This window comes from Oncorhynchus tshawytscha, linkage group LG05, assembly GCF_018296145.1.
Source record: "Oncorhynchus tshawytscha isolate Ot180627B linkage group LG05, Otsh_v2.0, whole genome shotgun sequence".
NCBI lineage: Eukaryota > Metazoa > Chordata > Actinopteri > Salmoniformes > Salmonidae > Oncorhynchus > Oncorhynchus tshawytscha.
In genome coordinates this window covers 53633778-53652981 of record NC_056433.1, presented here as the reverse complement: position 1 = coordinate 53652981, position 19204 = coordinate 53633778, and the positions used below count along the sequence as shown (strand labels likewise).

The 19204-nt window shown below is 41.9% G+C and overlaps 1 protein-coding gene across 2 annotated transcripts; it reads right to left on the bottom strand.

The window, feature by feature from the left end:
• Positions 1-4474: 4474 nt before the first annotated feature.
• Positions 4475-18475, bottom strand: LOC112250860 (hydroxysteroid 11-beta-dehydrogenase 1-like protein). Of its 2 annotated transcripts, none has more exons than XM_024421350.2 (6): positions 18206-18475; positions 7209-7339; positions 6290-6493; positions 6003-6096; positions 5445-5610; positions 4475-5281 (listed from the first exon to the last, which is right to left on the bottom strand). In XM_024421350.2, exons 1-6 carry the CDS (start codon positions 18291-18293, stop codon positions 5092-5094), a joined length of 873 nt encoding a protein of 290 aa, XP_024277118.1. In that variant the 5' UTR covers positions 18294-18475; the 3' UTR covers positions 4475-5091. The 2 variants fall into 2 exon arrangements, with proteins under 2 accessions (XP_024277118.1, XP_024277119.1); XM_024421351.2 differs by lacking the exon at positions 18206-18475 and adding an exon at positions 17074-17209.
• Positions 18476-19204: the final 729 nt, after the last annotated feature.

Genomic DNA, 19204 nt, shown 5'->3' with positions numbered 1-19204 from the left:
GGGCCAAAGCAACTCTCTTTCTCTCTCTCCTCCTTTCCTCCCTTTCTCCCTTCTCACTGCATCCTCCCTTGTGTTTGGGGCTAGCTCATACAATTAGAGAGGGAGCTGGAGAGAAAGGAAGGGACCTGTCTTTGGGTGAGAGACAGGGGGACAAGGGTTGGCCTGCTTCACAGCACCTCTGGCCCCTCTTTCTCCCAGTGAGTGATGTAAACAATAATAGTGCCAGGACTGAAAGGACACAGGTGTCAACCATTGTGCTGCTCTGAATGGGGCTGGGGGAGGTCAGGGGGGCACATCGCCGGCTCAGCCACACTGTTTTTATTCACCATCGTCTCTTTCATATTGTCTCCTTTCTCTCATCCTCCCTTTGTTATTACTAAGGAAAACTGTTCGCCAAATACTTTTAGCTGTTTGCACAGGCTTCATGTTGGAAAGGCTTAACATTCCTGAACATGACTGGTTCACCACAACACAAAGGCCTGGTTTGGTGTGGTCTCTAACATGATTTAAGATTTTATTCATCTTTTTGTTTTCTTTGATCATATCTTAAAGATAGAAGACAAAAAAATGAAAATATAAAATGTAATTTTTTCCCACTCATTTATACAACATCAACTAACACTTCATGTAGTCTGTATTAATACATAACAAGTAGTGTACATACCATAGTCAAACGTTTTCTCATTACACCTGCAAAGCGGAGTTATTTCCCAAACCTAGACCAAACACATGCTTCCTGAGGGGAAAGTACATTCTCACAGTATGAACTGACTGAACCAACACAGAAGGCAACACATAAAACCTATCAAATATGTCTAAGGCTGACGCTGCAAGCAGAGACCACCCCCAGCCTACAACAGCTACAGTGCCCCACCATAAGCATATTAGACCCACGTGCAGAGGTTAGAATTGTGGGAGAAAATAGGACCTCCACCAGAGATAGAGGAGATGCTTCGCTGTACATCAGCATTTTCTAGTGATTTACACATCATCGTCCTCCCTTCCTTCCCCAACAGAGAGGAGATTCATGAGTCCTACTCTCACCAGTGGGCCACCCATTCTCCAGGCTATGGATGATAAATGCCACACACACACTTTTGCTTGCACGCACACACACACACACACACATACACACACACACACACACACACACACACACACACACACACACACACACACACACACACACACACACACACACACACACACACACACACACACACACACACACACACACACACACACACACACACACACACACATTGACTAAACATCCAAAGCCATTCTTCCCATGTTGCTCACAGGAGCTAGTGATGGCGACTGGATGAAGATTTGTGGACTGGTGTGCTTTGTGCTCAAACCCAGGGCCAGGCAATACCATAAATTGAGATCAGCAGCTGATGGTTGTGGTGCTCCACACTGTTTTAATGGATTATGATTATGGCATGACATTTCTGCTATCTCGACAGCCTGGTGGCACAAATCCCCAAATTCAAACACATGTTCTCTGACGTGTTGCTTTTAACTACAGAGTAGAAACATTTCCTTAATTATGTTTTCTGTCATTTGCCTTGCTGGGCCACACATTCTCCACAAATATCTCATTTCCATGACATTACAGCAGGGTACAAATCACGAGACAGCACAAATACCCTACATCAAATCAAGGATCAAATCACATTTGGTTGGTCTCATACACATATTGTGGATGATAGTAAAATGCATGACATTGGAATGTATAATGCATTTCCTTGCCATGAGAAACATATTAGGTGAATAATAGGTTGCTTAAAGCGAGCGTGATGTTAGTGTCCATTGGCCATTATTTCATCAGATTACTACGGTGACTTGAAGGAAAATTCCACCCAAAAACTACATTTTGGTATTTGTTTCATTAATCCATTGTTGATATAGTTCCAAAATGTTTTGCATGTCAACAATAAAGTTGTCAAGATATATAACTGTCCAAATACCAAAATACAGCTGCTATGATGCAAAAAAAAGTACCCAAGGTACACAGTCAATAACAATGCCCTACTGTAGTCTCTAACAACACATCATGGTAGGATCCCGTCTGAGAACCTGGCTGGACTGGGTGTGTCTTCAGTGCATGTCTCTTTGGTGTGTGTTTTAAGTTGAGTGTGTGCGTGTGTGTGTGTGTGTGTGTGTGTGTGTGTGTGTGTGTGTGTGTGTGTGTGTGTGTGTGTGTGTGTATGTCTGTGCATGTGTGTGTGTATGTGTGTGTGTGTGTGTGTGTGTGTGTGTGTGTGTGTGTGTGTCCATGCGTGGGCTCCATGCTTGGTGGAGATGCTAGACGAGGGTGAGGGGATTTATTACCAAACATTAGGAGCACTAATCTGTTGCAGGTGTTACTGGCTGCTATCCCAGGCGGTGCCTGCTCTCTTCCCCAAGAGGCCCCAACATGTGTTTGTGTGATTCTGTTCAGTTCAACATTCTTTAGAAGAACCATGCTATCTTCTCACAATATCAAATGGAACCTCAAAGAATGACTTGATTTCTAAGTGGACCAATCTGTTTCAATACAATACTGATTTAAGATGTGATCGAACATGTCAAGACAGAGGTGGTCACTTCTAATCAATCAGCCAACTCAAAGGAATATCATAGACAGGTTGGACAGACTGGGTTCGAATCCTAGGGCTGCTGCACGCCACAATACTGTGTTAGCTGAGCTGAGCTGACCTGAAGCCCAAACATTAGCCAGAGGAGCGAACGCAAGACTACAGGTCTCATGCAAGGTTACTTTGCATGCAAGCAAGGTTCACTGAACCACCTCCATTACACAGGGAAATTGTACATCATGAATATGTCATCTACCGACCCCACCATGTTTCAACCTTCACTTCAACACCCCAAGGTTACATGGAGCTCCCTAGTCTCTTGTAGGGATGGCGCCCGAGGTGCAGTATTTAAATACAGTAGACCACCAAGATGGATTACACTGAGCTGGTAAAAGGCCTGAAGGGCCGCTGGGCTGATGAACAATGACATCAGGACACAACAAGGACCTCCCCTTCCCGGCAGAATGCCACACAGCCTACTGTGACAAGCTAGGACATGGAGTGGTGGGGTAGTAGTTGGAAGGTGGGTGGGTGGTAGTTGTGGCGGGTGTCCGCTATGATTTACAATTAAAATATACTAAAAAAGAAAAAAGTAAGCGAAACTACACCCTAGAGAACACTAGGCACATTGAGTACACTAGAGTCCAGCCCAATCATACATCTCTGGGAAAGCGAACATTAAAATAAGGATTAAACAATACTGTACTACTGAAGTATGGATTTATGCACATTACAGCACACTACAGTACTTTTTATTCCATTGAGGGTATATCATGGTAGGGGGATTTGGGGAAGGCCACACGAGCGGAGATAGTACAGGTGCATCAGTGTCAAGACCAAGAGAGTAAAAAACAGCTTCTATTACCAGGCCATCAGACTGTTGAACAGCCATCACTAGCTGTCTACCATGTGACCATTCAGAGAGGCAGAGGCGCACACACACACACACACACACACACACACACACACACACACACACACACACACACACACACACACACACAAACACTCTCTCTCTCTCTAAGCCAACGCTGCTGTTCCATGTCGTACAGACATTAAACCACTGGACACTTCCCGTTTCACACAGAGTATTTAAATACTCTATTACCGACATACAGTAGCTCACTCTAATAGATCTACTGCTGTACATATCATTCTTAGTATTTCTTGTGTAAATTCGTCCAGTGTATATATGTATTTTGGTTACTCTTATAGTGCTATTTGGGTTGTTAATTGGATTCATCCCGCAGTTCTTGATGTCTTGTTTTTGTAATTTTACATTTTAATTATTTGTGTACTTGTTTGACATTTTACTGCATTGTTAGGACCTAGTGACATAGGCATTTGCACCCACTATACCATCTGCTAAACCAATAAACTTTGATTTGAGGTTTAAAAAAATCATGTCAGATTTACTATGAGCATGTTTGAATCTAAAATGCCTCATGTCTAGGTTCTGCTTCATTTCTTAGCAGCCACTGCCCTCAAGTGGTTGACATGGGGATTGTTCATTGAGGTAACAGAAAAGGTATCCTGGTGGAACCAGTCTGATCATGCTGTGACTCATAGAACCAAAATGTGGGTGCAGCAGTCAGTCTGCTTGATCAGGCTATGAAAAGGTACTACACACTACCTGACATGAACCTTCCTCTCCCCTTATTGATTACCAGTGTTGGGGCAGCTACTCTGAAAATATAGCTTACGAAGCTACCGATTACTTCACACTAGAAGAAGTTAAGCTACACTAAAGCTAAGCTTAAGAAATTCTAGTTTATTGAACTGAAGTTACTTTGAAAAAGTAGATCACTACATCCAAACTACTTTGCGATAAATTATCATATGTACATCTGAAATGTCCTAGACTACAAATTGCAAGAACAGATCACTCTGGAGTCAGATGTTAAGAATTGATAATATAGCCTAATAAACACAAAAAGTGAGAATTAGGCACACAAAAAGGGTTTCAAGTGAGAATTGGGCAGGTATGATGCTGAGAAAGAATTCTTGCCTAATTCACCCATATTTTATTTATTTTTGCAAAAACAGTAGTGTGTAGTTAGCAACATCGCTACATGGCAAAAAAAGTAATTTACTACTAAAAACACTACCAAGATTTGAATTGAGTTAAACTACCACCAAGCTACTGCAAAATGTAATTAAAGAACTAGTTGAACTACATGTATGTAGTTCACTACTCCCCAGTACTGTTGATTCCATGTGGATATCATTCAAAAGCAATCAGAGAGGGGATGGACAAAGTTCAAATTGTGACATAAACATGCAGAAATGTACCACAGAAAAGCAACCAATTATACAAAGAAGAAGACCAACAAGTAACACAGTTTTACATGAAAATCTTCCAATATACCAAACTGTTTATCATTTAAAGAACTGTGTTTAAATTATCAATGTCAGAGAAGTTGGCTGTAACAGCATTTTTTTTAAATCAACAAATAAGTGTAAACCAAATTGGGAAAAATGCAAAAGCGATATTATCGTAATGTATATTTCAAGCAAATGGTTCATATTTATACAAGTTACGTAAAGACATGTCCCTGAAGTAGGGGAACCAGTCTCTGATGAGACAGCAATAGTACCAGAACCAGGGATAGTAAGACTCTGTCTGATGCGTGGCTCCAGAAGTGATGATGTGCAGAGCCGCCTCACTGGCCGGCCAGGCTTGGATGTTGGTGATGCCCCTGTAATACAAACAAAGGTGACTATTTGAAATGTGTCCAAGGATACTTGTATTTGCATGTAACAACCATCGGGTCAATCATTAAATCATTGACTGTATTCCAGGCTTAAGTTTACATACTGTACTATTAAACTTGACTGAACTTGGTATCAAAAATAGCTCACCTGACTTTCTCCATAGCCGAGTCTGTATCGATCAGGCCCAGGATGCAGATGGTGATGGACACGTTGCTCCTCTGCATGGAAAGCTCATGCTGCAACGTCCCAAAGAAGCCGTTCAGGGCAAACTTGGTGGACGTGTAGGGAGCCACAAACGGACTGCTAATTTTTCCTGAAGGACCAAAACACTAGCCAATCATAGGTTCAGGGTCACTTAATGTGCATTTCCATATAGGATTTACCCCAGTGTTTTACCCAAAAGCATCAGGATTTTTTTCACTGGGTCATGTGTCCGGTGGATCTGCTCTCACTTGGGGCAAAAGCCAGGCCACCAGTACTTTTCAGCTGGCATTTACATAGCAATGACTAACTGTGGACATCAACACCTTCTCATAAAGCAAATGTTTCGATGATGCAGAGATTGTTGATTCTGCTCCTCACTCAGCCCTGGCTATGGAAACACAATTTCACTAACATAAGGGTGTATACACTAGTATAACACTGGTGTTGCAGTCAAAAAGCAGCATTAGAACACTTTGTGTAGAGAGAAGAGCTCTCATTTACCTAACAAGGAGGTGACGACCACAATGGAGCCCTGACTCTGCTCAAGGGTAGGCAGAACTGTCTTTGCCATCTGCAGATAGCTGAGGAAATTCACCTGTGAAAAAGAAATGAAGCAGGAAGAAATAGTTAGTCCCGCGTGGCTCAATTGGTAGAGCATGGCGCATGCAACGCCAGGGTTGTGGGGTTGATTCAGTATGAAAACGTATGCACTCACCACTGTAAGGTGCTCTGGATAAGAGCATAGTGGTATATGTGATATAGCAGTACTTGTGATTAAGTTACCCCACCTGCATTAACCATCTAGTGTGTTCCACATCTCTATCCCACATGGCGAATGGGCTGGGTCCTATGTGGTTCAGCACCAGGTAGTCCAGTCCTCCCAGCTTGTCCACAGCAAACTTCACCACTCTCTCTGGGTCAGACGGATTGGCCATGTCTGCTGCTATGTATAGAGCTTTCTGGGCCCCCAACACCTGGCATTTCTCTGCTACCTGCAATACAAGTGAGTGTTTGCATAAGGGTAACATAATCATGAAAAACATTAAGTAATCATGTTTTATTAACGTACTGTATGTACAGGATACACATGGTATACCGTCCAATGAAATAATAAAATATAAGAATACAAACAAAGTAAACGGCTCAGTAGAATAGAATAAATAGTTTAGCAGAAGTATAATATAGGAAGTCAACATTTATAGTCCAATATTTACACGTATCAGGGAAGGGGGGAATTGGGGGCAAGTGTTTAAATAGTGTAGCATTAGCAATAGTAAATAAGAGTCTGGTAGCAGCAGTTGTGATGTGTGTATAGCATGAACGTGTATGATAGTGTGTGTATGTCTGTGTGGATGTGTGCGTGAATGAGTGCATGTGTGCTAAGGAGTGGAGAGTCAGTGCAGGTGGTCAGTCCAGTTCAAGTGTTCAGCCTCATGATGGCTTGTAGATACAAACTGTCTCTGAGCCTGGTGGTAACAGACCTCATGCTCCTATACGGTCTACCCAACGGTAACAGAGTGAACAGCTTGTGGCTGAGGTGTGTGGGGTCCATGATGAGGATGCAAGATTTCTTCAGGCACCTTTTCGAGTATATGTACTGGGCCGTCTTCACCACCCACTGAAGGGCATTGTCATAGAGTTAAGTGGGAGAACTAATGGCTAGAGACACAGACATTGACGAAAACACCTAATTGAAGTGTTACTGACCTGCTGTAGAACCTTTTCCCTCCTGGCTGTAATAACCACCTGGGCACCAAAGCCGGCGAGGTGATATGCCATTTGTTCACCTATTCCCGTACTGGCACCAGTCACCAGGACCCGGGCACCCTTTAACGACACTGAAAACCAGCCATTTTGAAAGTCATTACAGTAGTCATTACTTCTTACATTATAGTTTATCTAAATGCAATTCAAAAGGGAAAAACAAAGACAAGGGGAAAGAATGGGGACTGTTTAATGTCGACGTAAGGCCGTTCAAGAAAACGTGCAACAGATGTGGTGTAAAGTATGTGCTGAATCCTAGACCTGATGGACACTTTTCTGGCATCCAACTATCATGCTGATATGGATCTTCATGTCTGTCTAGGACTTAGTGTGTAACAATGAACCATGTGGAATCTTTGCAGGCACGTGCAGAGATAGGAGTCAACCTGTGCCCAGCACATGCCCCTTCAATGTGGAATCTTTGCAGGCACGTGCACAGATAGGAGTCAACCTGTGCCCAGCACATGCCCCTTTGCCCTCCCACTTGCCAAGTGCCGTTTTGGTTGGTGGTATAATATATACAGTGCATTCGGGAAGAATTCAGACCCTTCACTTTTCCAACTTTTGTTACATTACAGCCTTATTCTAAAGTGGATTAAATAGTTTTTCCCTCATCAATCTACACACAATACCCCATTAAGACAAAGCAAAAACAGGTTCTAGATTTTTTGTTCCAAAAATTATAAAAATACATGAAATATTACATTTACATTATTTACATAAGTATTCAGACCCTTTACTCAGGACTTTGTTGAAGCACCTTTGGCAGCGATTACAGCCTCAAGTCCTCTTGGGGTATGATGCTACAAGCTTGGCACACCTGTATTTGGGGAGTTTCTCCCATTCTTCTCTGCAGATCCTATCAATCTCTGTCAGGTTGGATGGGGAGCGCCGCTGCACAGCTATTTTTCAAATCAAATACCATTTTATTGGTCACATACACACGTTTAGCAGATGGTATTGCGGGTGTAGCGCAATCCTTGTGTTTCTACTGTAGCTCAAACAGTACAGTAATATCTAACAAGTAATATCTAACAACTTCACAACAATACACACAATACACACAAATATAAGTAAAATAATTGAATTATGAACAAATAAATATTTGGACGAGCAATGTCAGAGCGGCATAGACTAAGATACAATAGAATAGAATAGAATACAGTATATACAGTGGGGCAAAAAAGTATTTAGTCAGCCACCAATTGTGCATGTTCTCCCACTTAAAAAAATGAGAGGCCTGTAATTTTCATCATAGGTACACGTCAACTATGACAGACAAAATGAGAAGAAAAAAATCCAGAAAATCACATTGTAGGGTTTTTAATGAATTTATTTGCAAATTATGGTGGAAAATAAGCATATAATTAGTTTAGCTCATCTGGTAGGCTCGTGTCAATGGGCAGCTCTCGGCTGTGCTTCACTTTGTAGTCTGTAATGGTTTGCAACCCCTGCCACATCCGCCGAGCATCAGAACCGGTTTAGTATGATTCGATCCCGGTCCTTTATTGACGCTTTGCCTGTTTGATGGTTCGTCGGAGGGTATAGCGGGATGTCTTATAAGCTTCCGGGTTAGAATTCTGCTACTTGAAAGCGGCAGCTCTAGCCTTTAGCTTTAGTTGCCTGTGATCCATGGCTTCTGGTTGGGGTGTGTACGTACGATCACCGTGGGGATGATGTCATCGATGCAGTTATTGATGAAGCCAATGACTGATGTGGTGTACTCCTCAATTCCATAGGAAGAATCCCGGAACATATTCCAGTCAGTGCTAGTCTGTGCTTCCCTTCACTTGTGGAATTCAGTGGACAACAGCATTGTCATTTCCTGTCACAACTTGTGGACTTGTTTAAGTGTTGCCAACGTTACTTTGCTACCTGCCAACTTTACAGTTTTTACTTTTTAATTACTGTTTTATATTTAAATGTTTTCCCTTGGACGCTTTATCTGAGCATGGCTCTTCAGGACCTCCACCAGCCAAGGCTAAGTAGTAACATTAACATTGTGCCTTCTAATTGCAGTCGCTGCACTCATAATATACAGGAGAACGATCGCCTGATGGTGAGGATAGCCGTGCTGCAAGCCCAGCTTCAGACGCAATCGTTAGGCAAGGGTAATTTACAGTGAGCGAACAAGGTATTTGATCCCCTGCGGATATTGTACGTTTGCCCATTGACAAAGAAATCATCATTCTATAATTTGAATGGTAGGGTTATTTGAAGAGGTGAGAGACAGAATAACAACAAAAAAATCCAGAAAAACGCATGTCAAAAATGTTATACATTGATTAGCATTTTAATGAAGGAAAAACATGCAATGAAACATGACTTAGTACTTGGTGGCAAAACCCTTGTTGGCAATCACAGAGGTCAGACGTTTCTTGTAGTTGGCCACCAGGTCTGCACACATCTCAGGAGGGATTTTGTCTCACTCCTCTTTGCAGCTCTTCTCCAAGTCATTAAGGTTTCTAGGCTGATGTTTGGCAACTCGAACCTTCAGCTCCCTCCACAGATTTTCTACGGGATTAAGGTCTGGAGTCTGGCTAGGCCACTCCAGGACCTTAATGTGCTTCTTCTTGAGCCACTCCTTTGTTGCCTTGGCTATGTTTTATTTATTTATTTCACCTTTATTTAACCAGGTAGGCTAGTTGAGAACAAGTTCTCATTTACAACTGTGACCTGGCCAAGATAAAGCATAGCAGTGTGAACAGACAACACAGAGTTACACATGGAGTAAACAATTAACAAGTCAATAACACAGTAGAAAAAAAGAGAGTCTATATACATTGTGTGCAAAAGGCATGAGGAGGTAGGCGAATAATTAAAATTTTGCAGATTAACACTGGAGTGATAAATGATCAGATGGTCATGTACAGGTTGTAACGGTTTTCTTCATCTGAAGGAGAAGCGGACCAAAATGCAGCGTGGTTTCTTTGATTCATGTTTAATAACAAAAAGATAAACACGAACACTACAAAACAATAAACGTGGAAAACCAAAAACAGCCCTATCTGGTGCAAACCACAGAGACAGGAACAAGGACAATCACCCACAAAACCCAACACCAAACAGGCTACCTAAATATGGTTCCCAATCAGAGACAATGACGAACACCTGCCTCTGATTGAGAACCATATCAGGCCAAACATAGAACTAGACAAACTAGACATGTAACATAGAATGCCCACTCAGCTCACACCCTGACCAACCAAAACATAGAAACATACAAAGCTATACAAAACTATGGTCAGAGTGTGACAGTACCCCCCCCAAGGTGCGGACTCCGGCCGCAAAACCTGAACCTATTGGGGAGGGTCTGGGTGGGCATCTGTCCGCGGTGGCGGCTCTGGTGCTGGACGTGGCCCCCACTTCACCATAGTTTTAGTCCCCCACCTTGTCCGCTTCCGTGGTCTCCGAATCACGGCGACCCTACTTAATGACCCCACTGGACTGAAGGGCTGCTCGGGACAGAGGGGCAGCTGCTCGGGACAGAGGGGCTCTGGCGCCTCTGGGCTGAGGGGCTCTTCAGACTCCGGCAGCAGCGCCGGACAGGCGGGAGACTCCGGCAGCAGCGCCGGACAGGCGGGAGACTCCAGCAGCAGCGCCGGACAGGCGGGAGACTCCGGCAGCAGCGCCGGACAGGCGGGAGACTCCGGCAGACTCCGGCAGCAGCGCCGGACAGGCGGGAGACTCCTGCAGCAGCGCCGGACAGGCGGGAGACTCCGGCAGCAGCGCCGGACAGGCGGGAGACTCCGGCAGCAGCGCCGGACAGGCGGGAGATACAGCTGCAGATATCGGTTAGCTGCTCAGATAGCAGATGTTTGAAGTTGGTGAGGGAGATAAAAGTCTCCAATTTCAGCGATTTTTGCAATTCGTTCCAGTCACAGGCAGCAGAGAACTGGAACGAAAGGTGGCCAAATGAGGTGTTGGCTTTAGGGATGATCAGTGAGATACACCTGCTGGAGCGCGTGCTACGGGTGGGTGTTGCCATTGTGACCAGTGAACTGAGATAAGGTGGAGCTTTACCTAGCATGGACTTGTAGATGACCTGGAGCCAGTGGGTCTGGCGACAAATATGTAGCGAGGGCCAGCCAACTAAAGCATACAGGTCGCAGTGGTGGGTGGTATAAGGTGCTTTAGTAACAAAACGGATGGCACTGTGATAAACTGCATCCAGTTTGCTGAGTAGAGTATTGGAAGCTATTTTGTAGATGACATCGCCGAAGTCGAGGATCAGTAGGATAGTCAGTTTTACTAGGGTAAGTTTGGCGGAGTGAGTGAAGGAGGCTTTGTTGCGGAATAGAAAGCCGACTCTAGATTTGATTTTAGATTGGAGATGTTTGATATGAGTCTGGAAGGAGAGTTTAGAGTCTAGCCAGACACCTAGGTACTTATAGATGTCCACATATTCTAGGTCGGAACCATCCAGGGTGGTGATGCTAGTCGGGCGTGCGGGTGCAGGCAGCGAACGGTTGAAAAGCATGCATTTGGTTTTACTAGCGTTTAAGAGCAGTTGGAGGCCACGGAAGGAGTGTTGTATGGCATTGAAGCTCGTTTGGAGGTTAGATAGCACAGTGTCCAAGGAAGGGCCGGAAGTATACAGAATGGTGTCATCTGCGTAGTGGTGGATCAGGGAATCGCCCACAGCAAGTGTGTGTTTTGGGTCATTATCATGCTGGAATACCCATTCACGACCAATTTTCAATGCCTGGCTGAGGGAAGGAGGTTCTCACCCAAGATTTGAAGGTACATGGCCCCGTCCATCGTCCCTTTGATGCGGTGAAGTTGTCCTGTCCCCTTAGCAGAAAAACACCCCCAAAGCATAATGTTTCCACCTCCATGTTTGAGTGTTCTTGGGGTCATAGGCAGCAGTCCTCCTCCAAACACGGCGAGTTGAGTTGATGCCAAAGAGCTCCATTTTGGTCTCATCTGACCACAACACTTTCACCCAGTTGTCCTCTGAATCATTCAGATGTTCATTGGCAAACTTCAGACGGGCATGTATATGTGCTTTCTTGAGCAGGGGGACCTTGTGGGCGCTGCAGGATTTCAGTCCTTCAAGGCGCAGTGTGTTAACAATTGTTTTCTTGGTGACTATGGTCCCAGCTGCCTTGAGATCATTGACAAGATCCTCCCGTGTAGTTCTGGGCTGATTCCTCACCGTTCTCATGATCATTGCAACTTCACGAGGTGAGATCTTGCATGGAGCCCCAGGCCGAGGGAGATTGACAGTTATTTTGTGTTTCTTCCATTTGCGAATAATCGCACCAACTGTTGTCACCTTCTCACCAAGCTGCTTGGCAATGGTCTTGTAGTCCATTCCAGCCTTGTGTAGGTCTACAATCTTGTCACTGACATCCTTGGAGAGCTCTTTGGTCTTGGCCATGGTGGAGAGTTTGATTGCTTCTGTGGACAAGTTTCTTTTATACAGGTAACAAACTGAGATTAGGAGCACTCCCTTTAAGAGTGTGCTCCTAATCTCAGCTCGTTATCTGTATAAAAGACACCTGGGAGCCAGAAATCTTTCTGATTGAGAGGGGGTCAAATACTTATTTCCCTCATTAAAATGCAAATCAATTTATAAAATATTTGATGTGAGTTTTCCTGGATTTTTTTGTTGTTATTCTGTCTCTCACTGTTCAAATAAACCTACCATTAAAATTATAGACGGATAATTTCTTTGTCAGTGGGCAAACGTACAAAATCAGCAGGGGATCAAATACTTTTTTCCCTCACTGTAAGTGTAGGAAAGGATGAAACAGCGTCTTTGCCACCAACAAGTACAAATTAGAGGTTGACCGATTAATTTGATTTTTTTTACACCTTTATTTAATCTTTATTTAACTAGGCAAGTCAGTTAAGAACACATTCTTACTTTCAATGACGGCCTAGGAACGATGGGTTAATTGTTCAGGGGCAGAACGACAGATTTTTCAGGGATTCAATCTTGCAACCTTACGGTTAACTAGTCCAACGCTTTAACCATCTGCCTGTTACGCGAATGCAGTAAGAAGCCAAGGTAAGTTGCTAGCTAGCATTAAACTTAATCAATCATAATCACTAGTTATAACTACACATGGTTGATGACATTACAAGTTTATCTAGCGTGTCCTGCGTTGCATATAATCGATGCAGTGCGCATTCGCAAAAAAGGACTGTCGTTGCTCCAAAGTGTACCTAACCATAAACACCAATGCCTTTCTTAAAATCAATACACAGAAGTATGTATTTTTAAACCTGCATATTTAGCTCAAATAAATCCAGGTTAGCAGGCAATATTAACCAGCTGAAATTGTGTCACTTCTCTTGCGTTCATTGCACGCAGATTCAGGGTATATGCAACAGTTTGGGCCGCCTGGCTCATTGCGAACTAATTTGCCAGAATTTTATGACATAACATTGAAGGTTGTGCAATGTAACAGGAATATTTAGACTGATGGATGCCACCAGTTAGATAAAATACGGAATAGTTCCGCATTTCACTGAAAGAATAAACGTCTTGTTTTCAAGATGATAGTTTCCGGATTCGACCATATTAATGACCTAAGGCTCGCATTTCTGTGTGTTATTATGTTATAATTAAGTCTATGATTTGATAGAGCAGTCTGACTGAGCGATGGTAGGCACCAGCAGGCTCATAAGCATTCATTCAAACAGCACTTTTGTGCGTTTTGCCAGCAGCTCTGCTGTTTATGACTTTAAGCCTATCAACTCCCGAGATTAGGCTGGTGTAACGATGTGATGTGAAATGGTTAGCTAGTTAGCGGGGTGTGCGCTAATAGCATTTCAAACATCACTCGCTCTGAGACTTGGAGTAGTTGTTCCCCTTGCTCTACATGGGTATCGCTGCTTTGAGGGTGGCTGTTGTCGATGTGTTCCTGGTTCGAGCCCAGGTAGCGGCAAGGAGAGGGATGGAAGCTATACTGTTACACTGGCAATACTAAAGTGCCTATAAGACCATCCAATAGTCAAAGGTATATGAAATACAAATGGTATAGAGAGAAATAGTCCTATATTTCCTATAATAACTACAACCTAAAACTTCTTACCTGGGAATATTGAAGACTCATGTTAAAAGGAACCACCAGCTTTCATATGTTCTCATGTTCTGAGCAAGGAACTTAAACGTTAGCTTTCTTACATGGCACATATTGCACTTTTACTTTCTTCTCCGACACTTTGTTTTTGCATTATTTAAACCAAATTGAACATGTTTCATTATTTATTTGAGGCTAAATTGATTTTATTGATGTATTATATTAAGTTAAAATAAGTGTTCATTCAGTATTGTTGTAATTGTCATTATTACAAATAGATTTAGTAAATCGTCCGATTAATCTGTATCGGATTTTTTTGACCTCTAATAATCGGCATCGGTGTTGAAAAATCATAATCGGTCGACCTCTAGTGCATACCCAATAAGACTCAAGGCTGTAATCGCTGCTGAAGGTGGTTTTGAATAAAGGGTAAAGGGTCTGAATAGTTATGTAAATGTCATCTATAATTTATTCATTTATCTAAAAAGCTGTTGTTGCTTTGTCATTATAGGGTACTGTGTGTAGATTGATGAGGGAAAAAAACAAGTGTAATACATTTTAGAATTGGGCTGTAAAAGTAACAAAATGTTGAAAAAGTCAAGGGGCCTGAATACTTTCCGAATGCACTACATATTGAGTTAGAAGATAATTCATGTTATAAAGTAATTTTTTATGACCTTTTTTCAGTTTGAGCACTTTCCCCCTGAAAGGTATGTGCACGACCCTGGATCTACATGAGTAGAAACAGTGGGAACATTCATTATGGGCCACAGAGAATTAGTACTTTAAAAATGTATGAATCAAGTTGATTGTTAGATTGTAGTTTGCTGCTTTCTGGTTATGAAACAAACCCAAGGCTAATTTGTGGTGAGAAACAATTTTACTGCTCATGAAAAGGACATCACGCTGCTTGCTTGGCGCTGAAGTTTCACAACATCCAGAGGAAGAAGAGAGAGGCCCATCCTTCCAGCAGATGGTGTTTTTCCGCCCACCAAGAAAGGAGTTTTTGTATGGAGGGAGGTCAATGAGAGTGTCGAACTTGGTCAACAACAAAAAATGTATTGCTTATTTGCTACTTGAGGTTTATTTAATTGAATAGAAGTTTCATAATGCATCGGTTGTTACGAGTGAACTATTATAAGTAGGACACGTGCCATCCCCGCAACTTTGAGAAAAAACACTATGTTGGAGTTGTCTCAAGATGTCTATACATATTCACGCCATGACGCTAGTGGCATAGCATCTCTCCATTGAATACAGGCGGTTGATGTCAACAACCCTACAATTATTAAAATAATGAGATGTCTCCATCAATCTAAAGAAAGGAGAAGCGGGAGCTAGAGAGCCCACCGTGCTGCTTTGTGGACAACTCCCATTGTTAGGACGAAGTGACAAGTATCTTGTCACTATATCCATAATCTTTGACTATAGTGATAGCCTACTCTAGCCTGATGATCAACTACTACGGGTTCCACCCTAATCCAGTTATGAGTGGAACGACGTAGTAGGCTGTAGTTCTGTATCATTCCAATTTCACACGGTTGCCTCTTCTGAATCATTTTCAGGCATATGGTCACTAAATTACTGTATGTGTAATTTATTGTACTCGATTGCACTCAATAACCCTGAAAGTTGCATTGGAAAAGTGTTTGGGAATTCATTCACATAAGGTTGGTTATCAGTGACTGCATGCATTACTCATCACTTATAACCTGTCTTGACAGGGAAGATAACCAAAACTGTTCAACCTGGTTTCACATTCTTTACATTACACCAGTATTGGTTTGGATTTAAACATGTAAGTAATGTGCAGTAGCGGTGCGTGGGTAAAATCACTGCGGAAGCCAAGCCAATTAAAACCTATTCAGAAGGGGTGTGAATACCCATTGACTTTTACCACATTTTGTTACGTTACAGCCTTATTCTAAAATAGATTAAATAATGTGCAGCGACGCTCCCCATTCAACCTGAATGAGCTTGAGAGGATCTGCAAAGAATGGAAGAAACTCCCCAAATACAGGTGTGCCAAGCTTGGAGCGTCATACCCAAGAAGACTCGAGGATGTAATCGGTGCCAAAGGTGCTTCAACAAAGTACTGAGTAAAGGGTCTAAATACTTATGTAAATGTGATATTTCCGTTTATTTTATACATTTGCAAACTTCTAAAAACCTGTTTTTGCATGGTCATTATGGGTTATTGTGTGTAGATTGACGAGGGAAAACAATTTAATCAATTTTAGAATAAGGCAGCAACGTAACAAAATGTGGAAAAAGTATAGGGATATGAATACTTTTCGAATGCACTGTGTGTGTTGTCATACATGCGTTGTTTGCTCTAAAAGCTTCATTTATACGCCTTTCGACCGTGATATATAGGACTTATTAAGACGGAGACAGTAAGAAGACACAGTGGCAGAATAAATTCAACCCCACATTTGTTTTTTCACAAAACTGGATAACAACCTCTGTCCAGTCTAGAAAGCAATTTGCATGTACAGTAACAGACAGTTACATGACCCACAGCATGGTCGAGCAAGTTCATGTTTGCGACATTTTCAGACCACTCTATTGATTTAGAACCACGGAGAGTTACCGCAAGTCACGCAAAGAAAACAGGCGCTGCCTCCACTATTCCAGCATCATTTCAACATCATCAAAATGATTTAGTCCAATCAACGTAAGCTAAATATGACGTGGCTGTCCATGGTTCTGATTTCTCTGTGTTTGTGTGCGTGCGTGCGCGTTCGTGCAAGTAGAAAAACATGTTGACTCACCCTACTTGTAGAGAAAAGCCAATGCCATCCTCCTCTCTTTCATGTTGACGAAACGGTCTATCACTTTGTCATGCAGTACACTCTTATTTTGTTGTTGTCCTAGGCTACCTGGCTAAAATGATTGCCAGGTAGCCACTCCGATGATTTCAATTGTAAAGGGGGGGCTGGCTTCCCTTGGCACCCATGAATACACAGCACTGGTAATGAGGGGAATTTCCAATGTACTTATAAAAAGGCTTCTCGCAAATGATATACAATTTAATCAAAACTTTGCAGCAAGGCATGTCAAAACCAAAGTCATGGTACCTCAAATGTATTAGATTCACTTTGAAACAATGGTACTTCATGAACTGGATCATCATTCAATCCAATTTGATCATGTGAGGATATCATATGATCTAATAACAGAAGGTCCTCTTATAAGGTCACTATCACAAGAGACTCACCATCAGGCAATTGATAAACAATTAGACACACAATCAAGGGCTAACACAGTAACTTTTTTACAAACCAAAGTGTGATTTCATTCAGTTTTGACAAATACAATACTGTACTTGTGGTGATGTGTGGCTTACACACGTTAGATGTTATTACCATTTGAACCTTTCCCTGTTCGAGGTCTAGCCCCGAACCCAACTATATCAGTTTGATTGTTTAGTTTTGTTGCCAATTAACACTTCTCTAGTAGCCTTTATCTACCAGAATGTTTTGGGATTTGTTTTCTATAATTAATGTGCTGGTATTTTTTTTGTCTCAAAGACACAAGCCTGGTTCCATCTGTACTCATCTGACAAATTAATAAAACAGTATACTGCCTTTATGTGCAATTTTTGTGAAACTGAATTATTATGAGTATTTGAGGTTTCATAAATCAATAGCATATCATGTGTCTGTAATGTGTGACAACTGTCTGAAATGCGACAACTACCCTCTGAGGTTATACTGGTTCAAGGGCTGTCATTTTAATGTTGTATTTAATTGAACCTTTATTTAACTAGGCAAGTCAGTAAAGAACAAATTCTTATTTTACAATGACGGACTACCTACGAATTATGGGATCATAAAATAGCCTGTAGCCAACAAAAGGTTGCACAGACCAGTCAAGGATTGTGAAGCTAAGTACACATCTTACCTGGGTCAAAAGTGGGTCCACTCCATTGGAAAGCAACAAAAGCTGCACCTATAACACCAACTATTAAGAGTTTAGTAAAAACCTTCATCTTGCGACTGCTATAACCAACTCAATGGTTTCACGCAACTACTATTTAATGTGAGCCAAACAACTTAACAATACGTTTTTTAAAATCCCCTCGTTAGATATTTAGATTTATACTCTCAGGCTGCTCTGCACTTCAGAAACTTCACAGGACAAGCAATAACAATTCATAGACACATTTATGTTGGTGAAAAAACATCCTTTATAAGAGGCTTATCTCATTTAACTTGAAGCAGGCGGAGTCTTTTGTACTTGAGACAGCCTACCATTGTGCCCCAAATCCAAGTATCATAAAACCGATCCTCATACTGTATCCTTTTTTTTAGGGCGAGGTATTATTATTGGATTTGGATTCATGCAGCCTGCGAAATCAAGTAGGTTTCACCAATGACACAATCTGTCATTTCCACCATAAAGTGCAATAAAATTATAACATTATGATGATTATTGTTTAATATCAATCAATAAAATGTATTTATAAAGCCCTTTTTACATCAGCAGATGTATACAGAAACCCAGCCTAAAAACCCAAACAGCAAGGTATGCAAATGGGCCTATTGTTATCACTGTCATAAATATGTTACTGATTTTTATTGTGCCTGGATTATTTCATGCATGCACTATGCATTTGTTTTCTTGTGTTCTGAAATGGACAAAACAAAACAAACAAAAAATGCCTCATCCCCCTTCCCTCCCCTCGTCATGATCAGCAGCAGCCGGTCAGCAGCAGCATCAAATAGCATCAAACTTATTCAATCCATTATTCGTTTATTGTACCCAGTCGAAATCCAGAAAAAAATATTTTATTTGTAGGATAAATATAAATCGCTTTGGAAAATGACAGTCTCTAAATATATTTATTTGGATGTCTTTCATATCTTTGCGAATCAGCTACTCTCGTAATGTTTAAAAAAA